Below are 20,497 nucleotides of genomic sequence, written 5' to 3'. Positions count from 1 at the left end.
GATAAGTGCAACAACATAGATGATTTTCAAAATAATTATGCTGAGTAAAAGACGACAAAAAGATTACATAGCATATGATTTCATTTATATAAACTCTAGAAAATACCAACTTATCTACAGTGATAGAAAGCAGAACCATGGCTCTCTGGAGACTGGGATTGGGTAGACAGGAGGGAGATTTCAAAGGGGCACAATCTTGATTGTGCTGATGCTTCTATGGTATACAGATATACCAGAGTTTACTACAATGTACACTATAAATGTGTACAGTTTACTGTATGTCAATTATACCTCCAAAAAACTGATCATTTTTAAAATATAAAAATAAATAAAAGATAACTAAAATAAAGAATTGTGAGCAGAGAAATGAATCAATCCAATCTGGATTTTAAAAACCTCCCAGCTGGGTGCAGTGGCTCACGCCTGTAATCCCAGCACTTTGGGAGGCCAAGGTGGGTGGATCACCTGAGGTCAGGAGTTCGAGACCAGCCCGGCCAACATGGTGAAACCCTGTCTCTACTAAAAACACAAAAATTAGCTGGGCGTCGTTGAATGCACCTGTAATCCCAGCTACTTGGGAGGCTGAGGCAGGAGAATCACTTGAACCCGGGAGGCAGAGGTTGCAGTGAGCCGAGATAGCACCATTGCACTCCAGCCTGGGGGACAAGAATGAGACTTCATCTCAAAAAAAAAAAAAAAAAAAAAAAAAAACTTCCCTCTGTAGAATGAATTAGAGGCATGCAACACAGAAGTCAACGTGTCCAGTGACACAGGGCAAATAGGACTCAGAAATGAGAAGTAAAAATGACTGGATATAATGACAGTTCAGGGGCTGAAGAGAGAGGCAGGGTCTAGAGAAACACTGGTTCATAGCTCTGTTGCTGGAGATAGAAAATATAGGATAGACTAGGCACAGCATGCCTGTAATCCCAGAACTTTGGGAGGCTAAGGCAGGAGGGTCACTTGAGGCTAGGAGTTCAAGACCAGCCTAGGCAATATAGCAAGACCTGATCGCTATAAAAAAAAATTTTAATTAACTGGGCATGGTGGTGTGCACCTGTAGTACCAGTTACTTACAAGGCTGATGGAGGAGGATCACTTGGACCCAGGAGTTCAAGGCTGCAGTGAGCTGTGATCGTGCTACTGCACTCAGCCTGGGCAAGGGAGAGAGACCCTGCCTCTAAAAATATGTGTTCTGGGGAAGGGGAGAGGGATAGATGGATTTGGGCCAGTGAGAGAGACATGAATTGCTCAGGCTGGGGCATGGCATCTTGGAGATGGTTGTAGATTGTACATCCTGGTGGCAAATCCAGGAGGCTATTGGGCATATAAATCTTAGCTGGAAACATATGTAACAGCCTGGAGCTGAGCTCTCTATCTTATTAACAAATATGTCTTCTGTTTTGAGAAAGGGGCAGTTTTTATAGAGAGGTTCCTGTGAGGAGGGAAATGAGGAGGGTAGCAGGGTGTGTGTGTGTGTGTGTGTGTCAATATCTGCATCTCCACCCTGCCTCGGGGACTAGGTATGAATCCTCCTGCAGAGAAGGATTACAGCTGGAAATAGAGAAGCAGAACTCAAGAAAAACCTTATGAGACTTAGGGCTCAATTAGAATTGAGGAGAGGGCTATTTTTCACCTCCCCCCTCCCCCGCCTCATCATGAATGAAGCCTTCAAATTAATTGCAAGTAGGGCGACTTAATCAAGGTGATTTTTCAGGTCTAAAAAGAAATTCATCCTGAGAAGACAATGCATTTAGATATCACACAAAGGATGGTCTGGTGATAATTGCCTTAGGGAAAAAAACAGGAAATGTGTTAATGTACTAATCACAGATGTCTGCCAAATTATATTTTCTGGTAAAATAGTTATTACAGTGATTAGTACTGTCAGTTAAATGAGACAAACCATTTTCATCCACCTGTGCCAATAGTGAGTACATTCTAAAGGCATCATTCTCCTACAGCAAAAATTGTGCAGAAAAAAATGTGATGGCACACCCAAAACACAGCCATAAAATTTTACATTTTGAAAAACATATTACGCTATCAGTCTAAGTTTTCTCTCCCAAAAAAAGCTTTGTGAAAGTTTGAGAAAATTAATTTCTCCACAAATGGTGTCCTAAGTGTCCAAGTGATCCGTTGATTTTTGCCATAGCTAGAATATTTACACCCATGATGACAATATCCATTCACTTTCATTCTTTTATTGTTGTTGTTGAGACAGGGTCTCACTCTGTCACCCAGGCTGGCGTGCAATGGCATGACCATAGCTTACTGCAGCCTCAATCTCCCAGGCCCAAGTGATCCTGCCACCTTAGCCTCCTAAGTAGCTGGGACTACAGACATATACCTGTGTAGTACATGTGGCCCTGCCCTTCTAGCATTTTCTCTATTTTGGGTGTGTATGGTCATTTTAAAAGTATTATATGTCCTTTGGGCTACCACAAAAAAAAAATATTAGAAGACAATGACATTCTTTTGTAAAGTTTCCCAACTTGGTTGACTATTTTCAGGTTGTGTTTTATAAAAGTATATGTTGTGGACACTTGCCTACTTCCAATGTACCAGTACAATTGGGAAAGTTACATAAGAACTGGCTTCGTGCCTGTAATCCCAACACTTTGGGAGGCCGAGGAGAGCGGATCACCTGAGGTCAGGAGTTCGAGACCAGCCTGACCAACATGGAGAAACCCCCACCACGCCAGGCTAAGTGTTAAATTTTTTTAGAGACAGGGTCTCTCTGTGTTGCCCAGGTTGGTCCATTTTTTTTTTTTTTTTTGAGATGGAGTTTTGCTCTTGTTGCCCAGGCTGGAGTGCAATGGTGTGATCTTGGCTCACCGCAATCTCTGCCTCCCAGGTCCAAGCGATTCCCCTGCCTCAGCCTCCTGAGTAGCTGGGACTACAGGCATGTGCCACCATGCCCGGCTAATTTTGTATTTTTAGTAGAGATGGGGGTTTCTCCATGTTGGTCAGGCTGGTCTCGAACTCCTGACCTCAGGTGATCCGCTCTCCTCGGCCTCCCAAAGTGTTGGGATTACAGGCACGAAGCCAGTTCTTATGTAACTTTCCCAATTGTACTGGTACATTGGAAGTAGGCAAGTGTCCACAACATATACTTTTATAAAACACAACCTGAAAATAGTCAACCAAGTTGGGAAACTTTACAAAAGAATGTCATTGTCTTCTAATATTTTTTTTTTGTGGTAGCCCAAAGGACATATAATACTTTTAAAATGACCATACACACCCAAAATAGAGAAAATGCTAGAAGGGCAGGGCCACATTTACTTTGTAATTCATATTGATTAATTACACTCTAAATTTTTAAATGGCTGTATTTCAGAGACAGTAGCTCCCAAGGAATAGCTCAGTTCTTTTTCCTATGTGATAGAAGAGACAAATCTACTCTAAAAGGACAGACACCTTATGACCTTGAAAAGGACACCTATAGCATAGTGGATTTATATGTGTGTCTATATATATATTTATATATGTATATATATTTTTTTCAGATGATGTTTCATTCTTATTGCCCAGGCTGGAGTGCAATGGCGCGATATCGGCTCACTGCAACCTCCGCCTCTCGGGTACAAACGATTATCCTGCCGTAGCCTCCCAAGTAGCTGGGATTACAGGCATGCACCACCAGCCTGGCTAATTTTGTATTTTTAGTAGAGATGGGGTTTCTCCATGTTAGTCAGGCTGGTCTCGAACTCCCGACCTCAGGTGATCCACCTGTCTCAGCCTCCCAAAGCGCTGGGATTACAGGCGTGAGTCATGGCACCCGGCCAGTGTAGTGGATTTTAACTCCAGTTCCTGCACTTACCAGTCTTGTTAAGCCTCTCTCTGCCTCAGTTTCATCACCTGTAAAATGGGAATAGTGTTATTACTGAACCAGGGAACTGACATGAGGATTATATGAGATAATACTCAGAACTAGTACAGAGACTAGCACCCACTAATCTTGTCAATCTTAGCATCACTATTGTTATACGTCCCATAGTGGCCCAAACAAGGGTGAAATTAGATGCACAGTGTCTGGGTGTGGTGGCTCACATTTGTAATCCCAGCACTGTGGGAGGCCAAGGCAGGTAGATCACTTGAACCCAGAAATTTGAGACCAGCCTGGACAACATGGCAAAACCCTGTCTCTACAAAAAAATGTAAAAATTAGCCGGATGTGGTGGTACAGGCCTGTAGTCTCAGCTACTCGGGAGGCCAAGATGGGAGGATAGCTTGAGCCCAGGAGGTTCAGGTCACAGTGAGCCATGATTGCACCACTGCACTCCAGCCTGGGAGACAAAGCAAGACCCTGTTTCAAAAGAAGAGAGAGAGAGAGAAATTATGATGCACAAACAGAAAAGTAAGGTGATTTCATTCATTCCAATATTGGTACATTTGTGTGAAAGAAGAAAGATTAGGCTGGGCACGGTGGCTCACGCCTGTAATCCCAGCACTTTGGGAGGCTGAGGCGGGCAAATCACTTGAGGTCAGGATTTCGAGACCAGCCTGGCCAACATGGCAAAACCTCATCTCTTTAAAACAAAAAAATACAAAAAATTAGCTGGCCATGGTGATGAGCACCTGTAATCTCAGCTACTTGGAAGGCTGAGGTCGGAGAATTGCCTAAACCTCAGAGGCAGAGTTTGCAGTGAGCTGAGACCACGCCAGTGCACTCCAGCGAAATGCCTAAACCTCAGAGGCAGAGTTTGCAGTGAGCCGAGATCGTACCAGTGCACTCCAGCCTGGGCAACAGAGCAAGACAAAGACGAAGACGAAGAAGATGGAGAGGAGGAAGAAGGAGAGGAGGGAGGAGAAGAGGAGGGAGAAGAGGAGGAGGAAAAGGAGGAGGAGGAAGAGGAGGAGGAGGAAGAAGAAGAAGGAAAGAAAGAATGAGAAGGAGAAGGAGAAGAAGAAGAAAGAGGAAATAAATGAAAAGATTGGAAAACAAATAGTTGTTTTGAACCGTCTCTCAGAGAACACAATAAAGGCTACAATTACCACTAAAACTTCCTTTCTGGCTCCAGATTACATAACCCTCACCTTAGTCTTACCCTTGAGCTGCTAAAGGAAGTACATTTTTTAGTGTTTGATCTCCCTCCCTTCCCTCTAGCCAAAGCAGAGCATTCAGACTGTTCAAACACTGGGTGTGAATCCTGACTCTGCCATTTATTTACTTAACTGTGCAATCTGGACAAGTTAGTTCCTAACCTCTCTGGATCTCAGTTTCCTTATCTGTAAAATGTGGATATTGTTTGCCTTTCAGGCTTGTCAGGGGAACTGACAGAGTGGATAATGTGTGTAATTTTCCCAGCATGGTATCTGACATGAAAAGGTAGCCACTAAACAAGGATGCAGCACACAGCCGTACAAGCTTCTCACTGCATGAGGCAGAACTCCAGCCTGGGTGCACCTGAAGGGTGCATGTGTTGTTGGTGGGGAAGGCCTCTTTCTAATTGTACAAAGGTCCCTTGAGTACCAGGGGTGACCTGTCAATACACTATAGCTAAATTAGCAACAGAAAAACTAACTTGCAACATTAAAGGGCTTAGATACACAGTCTCCTAAACACTATGAAGTTGTCAGTGTTGACCTACAAAGTTGTATTGTTATCATGGTACAGTTTAAAACATGATTATTGATTAATAATAGAAAAGTAGGCTGGGCATGGTGGCTCACTCTGTAATCCACTTTGGGAGTCTGAGGCAGGTGGATAACCCGAGGTCAGGAGTTCGAGACCAGACTGGTCAACATGGTGAAACCCCTTCTCTACTAAAAATACAAAAAATTAGCCAGGCTGGTGGTGGGTGCTTGTAATCCCAGCTACTCGGGAGGCTGAGGCAGGAGAATCACTTGAACCCAGGAGGCAGAGGTTGCAGTGAGCCAAGATGGTGCCACTGCACTCCAACCTGGGCAACAAGAGCAAAACTTCATCTCAAATAAATAAATAAATAAATAAAAGTACTCGTAACATTAGCAATGATTTAACTAAACTTGATTGGGGTTAACAAAGGCCATTCATAATTTGTATATAAATAAATGTTTCATTCTGTTTGCTGGCTTTGATTTCACTCATTCATCACATTTTCATCAAATGCATACTACAGGCAAGATCTGGGTGGCCACAGGGGTTCTAGCAGGTAGCAAGATTTGGATTAGCTGGGCAAAGTGGCATGCACCTGTAGTCCCTGCTACTCAGGAGGCTGAGGTGGGAGGATTGCTTAAGCCCCAGAGGTCAAGGATATAGTGAGCCATGATTGCGCCACTGCATTCCAGCCTGGGCAAGAGACAGAGACCTTGTTTCAAAAAAAAAAAAGAGGAAAATGTGGTCCCTGGTATCCTAGGGTTTACTGCCTTCAAGGAAATTCAAATAGCTACTCCCTTCATTAAGCACAACTTAGTGGCTATACATTACCCCTTACCCAAGTATTTCCATATACTCTGTCCATATGAGTTTGTGAATCCTCACCATACCTCCTCAAGGTAGAAAAAGGTACTATATCATTTCTTCTAGCAGGCTAACTTGAAAAGTAATGAGATATATTTTTGTCCACAAATAGGACACATTCTATGCCTAATCTATGTTATTACATAATAAATATTATAGACAGATGCATTGTTTTCACATCTGAATTTGAAGATGTGTCTGTTTTCTGAACTCCACATTTCATCAAATCATGCACTGCTCTGAGCCTAATCCTTTGGTGCTCATTATCTCCCTTGATTCTGTTGTAAATTGATCTATGCACAAATTCTGTGTGACAGCTGAACTAACAGAACCCTTGTTGTAAGCACCGTTGTGATAGGCACACAAAGAAACTAAATACTAGGCAACATTACAGAAGGGATTAGAACTAGAGCTAACATACCTGAAATTCACATTATGGTGAAAGCTTTTCAACTCAGTTCAACCCTAATCAGAAATGAAAAGTTTCTACCCAACAAAAAGAAAATCTTGTCGTTATTTCCTGTGACTATGCCATATCAGACATCCTAAAGACTTCACTGGCCTGTCTGCTGGGTTTTTGAGCAACTTTGTAAGGAAGGGGGTCCTGGTATTTTTCCTTGCTGTCACCATTTCTAGGTTCTTGAGCTTTTGACATTTTGGAACCAAGAATGTAGCATGAGTCAACTCCAGAGAAGTAGTCCACTCATCTTCCTTCTCATTTTCTTACTTTGCTTTTGCCTCAATTCCATTCTATCCTTCATCCATTCATCCAATCAACATTTGTAGAGCAGCATTATTCTAGATCTTTTTGCCCTTTTCCCACATCAAAGCATGTACAAACACTGTCTTGTGTGCCATGGTACAAATGCTAATCCCCAAGTGTGCATTCCATCAGCTGGTAGATGCCAACAGGACACTCATTTGAAGAAAGGCGAACTTAGGCTATATTCCATGTAACTGACATATAAAATTATCAACCAAAAAATTCTTTGGGGGCAAATAAAAATCAATCAGACCGCTTTTCTTTTTTAGTAAAAGCACCTGAATTTACATACCTAGAATTCGTTTTGATCATCACAAAGTAAATGTGATGAAGTTGGAAGACAAACTTAATCTTGAAATTTAAATATAGAGAAACAAGAATAGGCTAGGCATGGTGACTCACACAAAAACCCATAACTCCAGTGTCATCGTGAGAAAAATACCAGACAAATTCCAGTTGAGGAACCTTCCACAAAATAGCTAACCAGCGCTCCTCAAAACTGTCAGAGTCATCAAAAACAAGGACAATCTGAGAAACTCTTAGCCAAGAGGAGCCAAAGGAGGCATGATGACTACATGCAATGTGGGTTTCTGGATGGGACGCTGGAAGTGAAACAGGTCATTAGAGAAAAACTAAGAACATCTGACTAAAGCATGGACTTTAGTTAGTAATCACGTAACAGATTTGGTTCATTAATTGTGACAAACATATCCTACTAATATAAGATGTTAAAAAAGAGGAAAGTGAGAATGCAATATGTGAGAACTCTGTACTACATAATTTTTCTGTAAATCTACAACTATTCTAAAATAAAATTTATTTTTAAAAATTATAGCAGGGAGGCTGAGGCAGGAGTATCACTTGAGACCAGCAGTTTGAGACCAGCCTGGGTAACATAGTGAGACCTTATCTTTACGAAAAATAAAAAATTAGCTGGGTATGGTGGTGCACATCTGTAGTCCCAGTTACTCAGCAGGCAGAGGCAAGAGGATCACTTGAATCCAGGAGGTTGAGGCCGCGCTCAGCCTGGGTGACAGAGACCCTGTCTAAAAAAAAAAAGTAAATTAACATAAAAAAATTTAAAAATTATAGCAGCAAAAATACAAGAGCAAGTAATCTAGCTAAATAAGAAGACCTGGTAGCCTTAGAAAAGCTGTCTCATAAACTGTGGCCATTCACATACCACTTTTATGATTTTTGAGTATTTCTTTACCATTTGTGCTATTATTGACTTAATATTTTTGTCACCATTTTTCTTTAAATAAATTTACTTTTTAAAAAATTGAGCAAGGCCAGGTGAGGTGGCTCACACCTATAATCCCAGCACTTTGGGAGGCTGAGGCAGGAGGATCACTTGAGCCCAGGAGTTAGGGACCAGGTTGGGCAACATGGCAAAATGTTGACTCTCCAAAAAACACAAAAAAAATTAGCCAGGTGTGGTGGTGCATGCCTATAGTCCCAGCTGCTGGGCTGAGGTGAGAGGTGAGAGGCTGAGGTGGGAGGTCGAGGCTGCAGTGAGTTGTGATCGCGCCACTGCCTTCCAGCCTGGGTGACAGAGTGACAGAGTGAGTTCCTGTCTCTAAAAAAAAAAAAAAAATTTAAAAAGGAAGGAAATCAACAAACTCAGGGATCTAGAACTTGATCTTGAACAAACAAAAAAAGCTGTGTGCGGTGGCTTACACCTGTAATCCCAACACTTTGGGAGGCTGAGGCGGTTGGATCACCTGAGGTCAGGATTTCGAGGCCAGCCTGGCCAACATGGTGAAACCCCATCTCTACTAAATATACAAAAATTAGCCAGGAATGGTGGCACATGTCTGTAATCCCTGCTACTCTGGATGCTGATGCAGGAGAATTGCTTGAACCCGGGAGAATTGCTTGAACCCGGGAGAAGGAGGTTGCAGTAAGCCAAGATCACAGCACTGCACTCCAGCCTGGGCAACAGAGTAAGACTGCCTCAAATAAAATAAAATAAAATAAACCACTATGTTGGTTAGGCTGGTCTCGAACTCCTGGCCTACAGAGCAAGATTCCTGTCTCAGTCTCCCAAAGTGCTGGGATTACAGGCATGAGTCACTGTTCCTGGCCCAGACTATATTCTCAGTGCATTATATGTATTAACTCATTTATTCCTCAGCTCTATTAAGTGCTATTGTTGATCCTATTTTGTAGCTGAAGAAGCATGGAGAGGGTCAGTACCTGGCTCAAAGTCACACAACTAATAACTGATCCTGAATGAGGATTTGAATCCAGTTTAACTCCAGGCCCACATTCTTAATCAGCACTCTATACTGTCTTTCAGTTGAAATGAAATGTTGAAATTCATACCCAACCATCCTGACTAACACGGTGAAACCCCGTCTCTACTAAAAAATACAAAAAACTAGCCGGGCGAGGTGGTGGGTGCCTGTAGTCCCAGCTACTCGGGAGGCTGAGGCAGGAGAATGGCGTAAACCCGGGAGGCGGAGCTTGCAGTGAGCTGAGATCCGGCCACTGCACTCCAGCCCGGGCGACAGAGCGAGACTCCGTCTCAAAAAAAAAAAAAAAACAGAAATTCATACCCATACATTAATGCAAGGTGTACAGGTAACCAGAACCTCCCATAACATCTAGTCTACAGGTGCTATACCTGTAGACTAAGTACTAAGTAAAGCAAATTAGCAAAAAAGAAACTCTGTGGTTTATATCAGAGTCTTGAGAAAATGGGAAGAGGCAGAAACAGGCACACACACAAAAATCACCTTACAGGAAAAAAAAAAAGAGAAGGTTCATTATCATTATCATTAACAGTGAGGAAAAGAAATAAGCAAAGAGAATGTTTTAGGAAGAACATTCCAACAGAAGTCCTTGCTGGGGTGGCTGAAGGCAGATGTTGTCTCTAAGCAAAAGAAACTACTAGTGAAAATGACAGACGAGCTGGAATGCACATCCCAGCACTTTCTTTTTTATTTTAATTTTTATTTTCTTTATTTTTTTTGAGATGGAGTCTCACCCAGGCTGCAGGGCAGTGGCACAATCTCGGTTCACTGCAACCTCTACCTCCCGGGTTCAAGTGATTCTCCTGCCTCAGCCTCCTGTGTAGCTGGGACAACAGGTGCACGCCACCATGCCCAGCTAATTTATTTCGTGTTTTTTGTAGAGATGGGGTTTCACCACGTTGGGCAAGCTGGTCTCCAACTCCTGATCTCAGATGATCCTCCTGCCTCGGCCTCCCAAAGTGCTGTGATCACAGGCACGAGCCACTGCACTGAGCCACCCACACTTCCTGATCTTTTCAATGTCATGACATACATAGAATATGGTATTTGTGCATTACACTGCAACAAATGGAGGAACCTGCTTCCAGGTGGCTCAGTCTGTCAAGATCCCACCTGGCTGCCCTAAAGGCTAGGAGAAATGCTGGCATGGCTATAATCTATTCTCACAGGCTGGGAAACTCTGATATAACAACTTAGGTAGTGCTAAATCATGCACACCTGCACTGCCTGTCTTATTTCACCCGCCTTCATAAGGCTTAATTCCTAGGGGATTTCAGCTGCCAAAAACCATGTGGGGCTGGGCATGGTGATTCATGCCTGTAATCCTTTATTTGGGAGGCTGACTGAGGTATTAGGGTTGCCTGAAGCCCAGAGTTTGACACCAGCCTGGGCAGCATAGTGAGAACCAGTCTCTACCAAAAAAAAAAAAAAAAAAAAAAACTTAAAAAATAAAATAAAAACAATGTGGATTGTTGTTTTCTCAATCTTCATTCTTAAAGGATAAAGCTCAGACACCCTTGATTATATACAATGAATGAACTTGAGAGCCCAAAGGCAGTTCCCAAGAAGTGGTTCAAGGACTGTAAACAACAGCAATAGCCCTGAGATGGGTGAAGAAGCTTCTGAGGTCATTACAGTACTTTCAAGACATAAACACACCTGGAGAGCTATAGTCTGGCATTTTGCTTAAAAAAAAAAAAAAAAATTTACGGTGGGGCACAGTGGCTCGTGCCTGTAATCCCAGTGCTTTAGGAGGCTGAGGTGGAAGGATAATTTGGGCCCAGCAGTCCAAGCCGCAGTCAGCTTTGATTGCACCATTGCACTCCAGCCTGGGGAACAGAGCAAGACCCTGTCTCTAAAAAAGAAAAAAAAAACTACCTAGTACTACTCACACTTACACACTCTAGGATTAGAAGCCTTGTCAAGTTTGGCTGGGCGCGGTGGCTCAAGCCTGTAATCCCAGCACTTTGGGAGGCCGAGATGGGCGGATCACAAAGTCAGGAGTTCGAGACCATCCTGGCTAACCCAGTGAAACCCCGTCTCTACTAAAAAATACAAAAAGCTAGCTGGGCGAGGTGGCTGGTGCCTGTAGTCCCAGCTACTTGGGAGGCTGAGGCAGGAGAATGGTGTAAACCTGGGAGGCGGAGCTTGCAGTGAGCTGAGATCCGGCCACTGCACTCCAGCCTGGGCGACAGAGTGAGACTCCGTCTAAAAAAAAAAAAAAAAAAAAAAGACTTGTCAAGTTTTTATCAGCTTTGGTGAGCCTTTCATTAACCCCCACAGGTATTCAGGGTTTCTTTCAACTTGATATTGTTAAAACATTAACATAGAAGTGAAACTGTACACATGAGCTGGATGTGGGGCCATCTTACAGAAGCATGATTTTTTTTTTTTTTTTTTTTGAGACAGAGTTTTGCTCTTGTCACCCAAGCTGGAGTGCAATGGCGTGATCTCTGCCCACTGCAACCTCTGCCTCCCAGGTTCAAGAGATTCGCCTGCCTCAGCTTCCCAAGTAGCTAGGATTACAGGTCCTAGCTACCACCAGCTGCCACTACATCCAGCAAATTTTTTTATTTTTAGTAGAGACGGGGTTTCACCATGTTGGCCAGGCTGGTCTGAAACTCGTGACCTCAGGTGATCTACCCGCCTTGGCCTCGCAAAGTGCTGGGATTACAGGCGTGAGCCACTGCGCTCAGTCCAGAAGCATGATTTAATGGTAGTCAATCAAGCGTTGTTTTACAGTGTTAACCTTTTCCTGCATAGCTAGAAGGCCTCTTCATAACCCAACACTCTCTTCCCAAGCCCATCTTGGCCAATATTACCTTTCAGTTTCTGGTATTCATTAGGTTCTGATTCCTCCTCTACTTTTCTGAGTAATACTCTTACCTCCCTGAATCCCTGTCTCTGTCAATCATCCATTTACCCATCCAACTACTCAACAGTTATTGGTTGCCTCTGTTCTTTTCTTTTCTTTTCTTTTTTCTTTCTTTCTTTCTTTTTTTTTTTTTTTTTTTTTGATGGAGTTTTGCTCTTGTTGCCCAGGCTGGAGTGCAATGGCATGATCTCAGCTCAGTGTAACCTCCACCTCCCGGGTTAAAGTGATCTCCTGCCTCAGTCTCCTGAGTAGCTGGGATTACAGGCATGCGCATACCTGTAAAACATTAGCCACCTAATTTTTTGTATTTTTAGTAGAGATGGGGTTTCTCCATGTTGGTCAGGCTGGTCTCGAACTCCCAACCTCAGGTGATCTGCCCACCTTGGCCTCCCAAAGTGCTGGGATTACAGGTGTGAGCCACTATGCCCGGTCTCTTTTTTCTTTTCTTTAGAGAGAAGTCTCACTCTGTTGCCCAGGCTGGAGTACAGTGGTGCTTGACCTCCTGATTCTCCTGCCTCAGCCTCCCAAGTAGCTGGGATTACAGACTCAAGCCTCCACACTCAGCTGATTGTATGTGTTCTATGTGTAAGGCCACACTACAGGTTTCTTGCAGAACTAGGATTAGATCCCAGATGGAACTGGAAGTTGTGAAAAGAACAGGGGCTTTGGAGTCACACAAGTTAGCCATGTGCCCCAGGTCCATCTATCCATCTAGTAAGTAGGCTTACTAGACTTACTAGCTCTGAGACCAGGGCAAGTGACTTATCTGCACTAAGCTTCCGTTTTCTAGCTGTATTTGGTGCAACTAATGTTTGTGTTTTAAGGCTATTGTGAGGATTAAATGAGATCACAAACTAAAGCACCTGAAACCAAGTGCGTGCTCCTTACCTTGTCTCCTGACTTCTGTCCCATGTCTATGTTTCGATGCGATTACCCAAATGTCTGAAAGTTTTCCATTTTAGAAAGAGATTTACTTTATTGTTGATGACAGTGTAAACTGCTTCAACTCTTACAGAATACATTTAGGCAGTTATCTATCAAAATTATCAGTGCGTATTTTGACCTAGTAATGCCACTGCTGGGAAACTGTCCTACAGATATACTTGCACACATTCAAAATGATGTAGGCACAAAGGAATTCATGGCAGTCTTGTCTGCAACAGGAAAAGACTGTAAACAAATTAAATGTCCCTCAATAGGGGACTGGTTAAATAAATCAAGGAATAAATTATTATGCAGGTATAAACACGAAGAAAGAAGTTCCCTATATATCAACATGGAAAAATCTCCATAGTGTTAGGTAAAAAAAACAAAGTGAGGAACAGTGGGTATAGTATATTACATTTTATAAATAAAGATGAGAGAAGGAAATAATATTTGCAAAGCATAAAGAAACTTTGAAAGAATATATCCAAAAAACCCCTAAAATAATAAGTGTTTATTCATGTGTGTGATTCGAACTAAATAGATGATGAGGATAGGGTGGAAGGTGTACTTTTCAGGCCTGACTTTTCCCAGTATTTTCACATTTTTGAACCATGTATGTAGTTTTTTTATTCCATTTCAATTAGCTGTATGCAATTGCCAGGCCTACCACAAAGACATACCAAATGCTATTTATGTGCCAGGCTCCAGAAAGGACACGAAGGCACACATTTGAAAGAAAAAAAATTTATATAATTTATATATGCAAGAAAAGCCTAAACAAATTAAGTTTAAGGTTAATGAAGTTTCTTCTTCAATTCAAAAGGAAAACTTTTGTGTAGTTAGGACCAGATGACCTAACTAGATGTCACAGTGTGAAATATTGGGTGAAAACTGAAGGTATGACCACAGTACAAAGAACAATTCACATAACTGTGTGAAATTCAAGCTTCATCTGATTGCCTAGGCAGCATGGACAGCAAGCAGCTAGTGAAAGTTCAGGTTAGAACAAACAAATGATTATAGCTGTCAGTGGAAATGTACACATTAACCTAGCAATGAACTTGTCAATAATTACCACCTATTGACTTTGTCCATGTTTGGTGCTTGGGCTGTAACACCTTGGAAAGAAGTCTGCCAAAACAGATCGCATTTATAGTACGAAAGAATCGAGCAGTGATTATCCATGTTAGCAGAGGGCTAGGAATACTGGGAGGAGGGTTTGGATGTGAACGTCTAGACACCTTCAAGCACATTAAGGTCTGCGGAGTCAATAAAACCTTTGTGTTCAGATTGCATCGGATCCTCAGGACACTCAAAAGAATAGAAATTGTCCTAATATTTAAAACTTGCTTCCACAAACACAAGAAATTCCAAACTTAATCTGTCTGATTATCCTTTGGAAAGAAAATCTCTTTTCTCACACACTTCAGGGCACGTCATAAAAATCGATGACTACCACATATGAGGCACTGTTCTACGCTTTGAGGAGCACTGGATAATTGTTTGCAATCAGAGTCTCCAATTCTGCTCTCCCCAAAACACACACCTATCAGATCAGTCATCTTGGGAGGCAATAGGAAGAAGCTCTGTGAGATTCAGTGTCTAATGGGTCAGGGCAAATGTCCCCACATAATCAGTAGAATAGATTATTCCTGTGCAACCTAATGTCTGTCTACTAGTAGCTGCTGTCTAATTTAAATTTACAACATAGGCTGGGCACAGTGGCTCATACCTGTAATCCCAGCACTTTGGGAGGCCGAGGTGGGAGGATCACTTGAGCTCAGAAGTTCAAGACCAGCCTGGGCAACATAGCAAGACCCTGTCTCAATTTTTTTAAATAAAAAATAAAATAAATATATAATATTTGTATAACACATTATACTATATATCTTATTTAGGGATTAGACTAATATTTAGAATCATAATAAGGGATTATTCTATCCCTAAATAATATATATAGTATAGGCTGGGCACAGCGGCTCATGCCTTTAATCCCAGTACTTTGGAAAGCTGAGATGGGTGGATCACCTGAGGGCGGGAGTTCCACCAACATGGAGAAACCCCATCTCTACTAAAAATACAAAATTAGCCGGGTGTGGTGGTGGACGGCTATAATCCCAGTTACTTGGGAGGCTGAGGCAGTAGAATCGCTTGAACCTGGGAGGCGGAGGCTGCAGTGAGCCGAGATCACACCATTGCACTCCAGCCTGGGCAACAAGAGCAAAACGCCATCTAAGAAAAAAAAAAAAAAGATATATAGTATAATGTGTTTATTGTATTGATTTCACTGTTTTTATAGTGGGTGACCACATACCTAATGGGGATCCAGAGTGATCTGAGGCAAAAACAGATTTACATCTCGTTAGCAGAAGTTGGTTTAAACATATAGGTTCTTTTTTTTTTTTAATTGAGTCTCACTCTGTTGCCCAGACTGAAGTGCAGTGGCTCAATCAGAGTTCACTGCAGCCTTGAACTCCTGGGCTTAAGCAATCCTCTCACCTCAGCCTCCTGAGTAGCTGGGACTTCCGGTCTGTACCACCAAGAGTTACACTCCCTGAAATACATGTTTTAATTTTTTTAAAAAATTTTTAGATACAGGGTCTTACTATGTTTCCCAGGCTGGTCTTGAACTCCTGGCCTCAAGCAATCCTCTCCCATCAGCCTCTAGAGCCACTGGAATTACAGGCATGAGCCTCTGTGCCTAGCAAAGCATATGAGTTCAAAGCACCAGCTCTGATTCTTAGGAGCCCTGTGACCTTGGGTAAATTATTTACTCTTATTTGTAAAAACAGGACAACCATAATATTTAGCCATAACATTGTTATAAGGATTAAATGAAGTAATTCATTCAATAAATCATTACTGAGGACCTATTATATGCCAAGTATTGTTAGGCACTGAGAGTACAGTGAATAAATGCATATACCAGACACATAATAAACTTGGACTGTTTTTGTCTAAAAGTATGTACACTCAAGCTTGCGGTTGTACATAGGATTTAAAGAAGTTTAAAGCTGCAGAAACAGGAATGAATTATTTATTGGGCCTAAGATCATGAAGTTGAAATGCTGACGAACACAGAATAGTATCTAATTACAAGAGAGTATTGTTTGATCGAGGGTCAGAAGCAAATAGACCTGTTGATTGATTCAACATGTGTGTTGAGCAATTTATGCAGCATATTAGGTTAATTTTCTAAAGGCTAGAACTGGTTGTCAGGTGTTTTAACACCTCTTTCACAACATCTGTGAAAACTCAGAACAGCAATGAGTTCTAGAATAAAAAATGGAAGAGTATAACTCAAGTGGAATAGTTATCAATATTGATGATAAAATATTTTTAAGATAAAGTTATTCATTATTTTCTGAGAGGATTAAAAACTGCACTCCACCTACTGAATACTTTTGCCCCGAGAGTTACATTCCCTGAAATACATGTTTTAATCAGTTTAGAACTATGTAATGGTGACTCAGTACTCTGCTTGTTAAACCAGGATACTCCTCCTAGCATAACTGAAGCACAGCAGGGGTTAAGAGAAGTCAGAATAATAAAATGTATCTTCCTGAAGCATCCATTTTCCCTCAACTTTTCATATTGAAACCCACAAAAATGTATCAGAGAACAGAATGCGAAACTCTACTTACTTTCATAACATAAAACATGACACATTGGAGAAACAGCTTGCTCTGGCCTCTCGTTGAGGGTATGGAAGCTCTGGGCTCTTTAGGAGAAAAGTTAGCAGCACTGTGCATTATAAATGAATTTTTCCATCTTTTCACATTGTTGTCAGTGAGAAGGGGTTTGGAATCACTTTTATAATGTTTTTAATTTTTTGTTTACTTCCTGACTTGTCATTGCTTTCTGTTATCTATGGAAACTAGAAATAAACTATCATACATCACAAAAATAATAGAAACACAACCTATTTCTGACTAGGACACAGCGGCTGAGCTTTGAAAAGCATTCATGACCATCTGGTGCGCTCTACCAACAACATCAGAGAGGAAGACTTTTCTGTTACTGCAATAACACAAGGTGCTAAGAGAAGATCTGTGAAAAGGAATTCACTCCAGTACAAAATCCCCGCTAAAGTTCGCCTTGCAGAAGACTGTAAACTACCTTGATGGAGTTTGCTTAACCTCTATAGCATTGTCCAAAATGTTAGACATTCAAAATCTAAGAAAAGTGAGTCGGCTGTAAAACCCATTCTCTAATTCATGGATCTGCGTGTATACTTTTCACAGTACTTATCACTGTCAGAAACGATCTTAGCCAATTGTTTCACGTGTTTCTTGTTTCCTCCACCCTCAATCTCCACAAACGGTCACTTGTATCTCCAGCATCTAGCCAAGCACTGGGGTATTATATAGTAGATGCTCAAAATGTCCTTGTTGAGTTTCTTCAGCAAGAGTCAGTGATGACCACTTTTGATCATACATACTTCTCAATGGATACTTAAGTCAAAGATAGGGGAAAGTGTGTCTGACCTATTCAGAGTGGAGGGACCCATTTGATGGAGTGAATGCTTCTCTGGATTCTCCTCATCTTTTGCAGTCTTTGATGCTGAAACGCTAATGGGAGGCGTAAATGGGGAAAAGTGTTTTTTGTTGTTGTTTTAGTAGAGACGGGGGAGTGGAAGATCTCGCTTTGTTACCCAAGTTGTTCTCGAACTTCTGGTCTCAAGCGATCGCCCCGCCTCAGCCTCCCAAACTGCTGAGATGGCAGGCGTCAGTCACGGCCCCCAGCCTTGGGAGAAGGCCTTGATAGGACATTTCTCCTGTGTTTAAGGCAATGCCGAGGCTAACCGCCTTAGGGCTTCAACACCAATTCCCCGAGATCCCATCAGCGGACAGGGTGAGTCCAGCTCCCGGCCTCGGGCCCCCAGCGTCCTGCAGCTAGCGCTGCGAAGCGCACCAGGGCCGCCGCATCCGCGGTCACAGCAGCGCCGCTCCAGATTCGGGAGGAAATCGCGCTTTGTCCCTGGTTCTGCTGGCATCCTCCGGGGTGAGGCCCGGCTCCTGCCAGGAGGGGTGGACACGGGGCACACCCTTTGGACCTCCCGGGGAGTTAGCCCACCCGAGTCCCCAGCCCGGACGCCGGCGGCGCCGGTCCCTTGCTCACCGCTAGGGAACCTGCTGCTGTCGCCGGCCTTGTTGAGGGCGCTGCTGGAGCAGCCCATCTCGGGGAGCGCAGACACCTGTCTCAGCCCCGCGCGGGTGTCGGCTTGGAGCCGGGATCCGAAGGCAACCGCACCGGTAGCGGCGGAAGTTTCTCCAGCTCTGCAGCCCGGTTCCCTTGGGCGTAGAGCGCAAGCGCGCGGCGGAGCTACGCGTAGGGGTGCGCACCTGGAGGCGAAAGGTAGCTGGCAGGAGGTGGAACGAGCCACGGAGGGCAGAGCGGAAGAGAGCGGGAGGGCCAGGACGCAGAGGAGGGCAGAGACAAGTGGATCCCAGGAGGCAGGAGGGGAGACGGTGGAGGGTATGGCACAGTCAGAGAGGAAAAGTCTCCAAAGCAGGGATAGGGAGGATGTCAGGGGGCGAGGGCGAAGCGCTGGGAGGTATCATCTGACTCATCACTAAATAGCCAGGGACGGGAGGCAGCCTTGGGACTAGGGGCTATTGATTGGTGGACTAGATGTGCGATGGCAGTCTTACATAACTACAATTACCACAAGAAAGTTTAACTTTGATACAGTACGGTTTAATCCACCCTCCATGTTTCCTTGTTGCCAATTGTCCAGTACAGGACTGCAGGTTGCATTTAGTTGTGTGTCTCTTTAGTTTGCTTTAATCTGAAGTAGTTCCTCCTGTCTTGCTTTGTCGTTCATGACTTTGACATTTATTAAGAGAACAGACTTTTTTTTTCCCCTGAAACCGAGTCTCTTTCTATTGCCTAGGCTGGAGTGCATGGCACAATCTCGGCTCACTGCAACCTCTGCCTCCCGGGCTCAAGCGATTCTCCAGCCTCAGCCTCCGGAGCAGCTAGGATTATAGGCGCCTGCCACCGCTCCCAGTAATTTTTGTAATTTTAGTAGAGACAGGGTTTCACCATATTGGTCAGGCTGGTTTCGAACTCCTGACCTCAGGTGGATCACCCGCTTCGGCCTCTCAAAGTGTTGGCATTACAGGCGTGAGCCACCGCGCGTGGCCTTTTTTTTTCCGGAGACTGAGTCTCACTGTGTCGCCAAGGCTGGAGTGTAGTGGCAAGATCTCAGCTCACTGCAACCTCCACCTTCCTGGTTCAAGCAACTCTCCCTGCTTCAGCCTCCTGAGTAGCTGGGATTACAGGCATGCGCCACCACGTCTGGCTATTTTTTGTATTTTTTAGGAGCGATGGGGTTTCTCCATGTTGGTCAGGCTGGTCTCAAACTCCCGACCTCAGGTGATCTGCCTGCGTCAGCCTCCCAAAGTGCTGGGATTACAGGCATGAGCACCGTGCCTGGCCAGGCCTTTTTTTAAAGAGATATAGAGAGAGGCCGGGCGCAGTGGCTCATGCCTGTAATCCCAGCACTTTGGGAGGCCGAGGCAGGTAGATCACCTGAGGTCAGGAGTTTGAGACCAGCCTGGCCAGCATGGCGAAACCCCGTCTCTACTAAAAATACAAAAATTAGCCGGGCTTGGTGGCACACACCTGTAATCCCAGCTATTGGGAGGCTGAGGCAGGAGAATCTCTTGAATCCAGGAGGTGGAGTTTGCAGTGAGCCAAGCCTGCTCTTCAGCCTGGGTGATAGAGCAAGATTCCATCCAAAAAATTTTTTTTGTAGAGACGGGTATGTTGCCATGTTGCCCAGGCTGCTCTTGAACTCCTTGCCTCAGGGGATCCTCCTCCCTCTGCCTCCCCAAAGTGCTGGGATTATAGGCATGAGACACTGTGCCTGTAATTTTCTAATTACATTATTCCTTCTATATTGATTAGCTGCCATTCTATGAAGTAAGGAAGTGCTTTTCCTTTCCCCCATTTATTAACTTACATCAGTGAGCACTCATGAAGTCTCACACTATCCAATGTAGCATGTTACCATCTGTGATCGTTTGCTAGGCCTGCTATAACAAAGTACCACAGACTGGATGGCTGGAAGTGCAGACATGGATTTCCTCATAGTTCTTGAGATTAGAAGTCAAAGATCAAGATGTCAGCAGAACTGGTTTCTTCTGAGGGCTTCTCTTCTTGGCTGGTAGATGGCCACCTTCTCTGTGTCTTCACTTAATCTTCCCCTTGTGCTTGTC

General features: G+C 43.5%; 1 protein-coding gene across 2 annotated transcripts in view; it reads right to left on the bottom strand.

Moving 5' to 3' along the window:
- The window catches only part of ERICH5 (glutamate rich 5), a 33,673-nt gene extending 14,869 nt beyond the window's left edge, over positions 1–18,804 (bottom strand). For both annotated transcript variants that reach the window (XM_033203599.1, XM_033203600.1), the window contains exon 1: positions 18,393–18,804. In XM_033203599.1, the coding sequence (XP_033059490.1) occupies positions 18,393–18,450 (58 nt within the window). In that variant the 5' untranslated portion in view covers positions 18,451–18,804. The remainder of the gene's footprint in view (positions 1–18,392) is intronic.
- Between the last annotated feature and the right edge of the window lie 1,693 nt (positions 18,805–20,497).

Source organism: Trachypithecus francoisi, unplaced genomic scaffold, assembly GCF_009764315.1.
Source record: "Trachypithecus francoisi isolate TF-2019V2 unplaced genomic scaffold, Tfra_2.0 Lachesis_group7, whole genome shotgun sequence".
Lineage (NCBI taxonomy): Eukaryota > Metazoa > Chordata > Mammalia > Primates > Cercopithecidae > Trachypithecus > Trachypithecus francoisi.
Note: the sequence above shows the minus strand (reverse complement) of the source record. Positions and strands in the feature narration are given on the sequence as shown.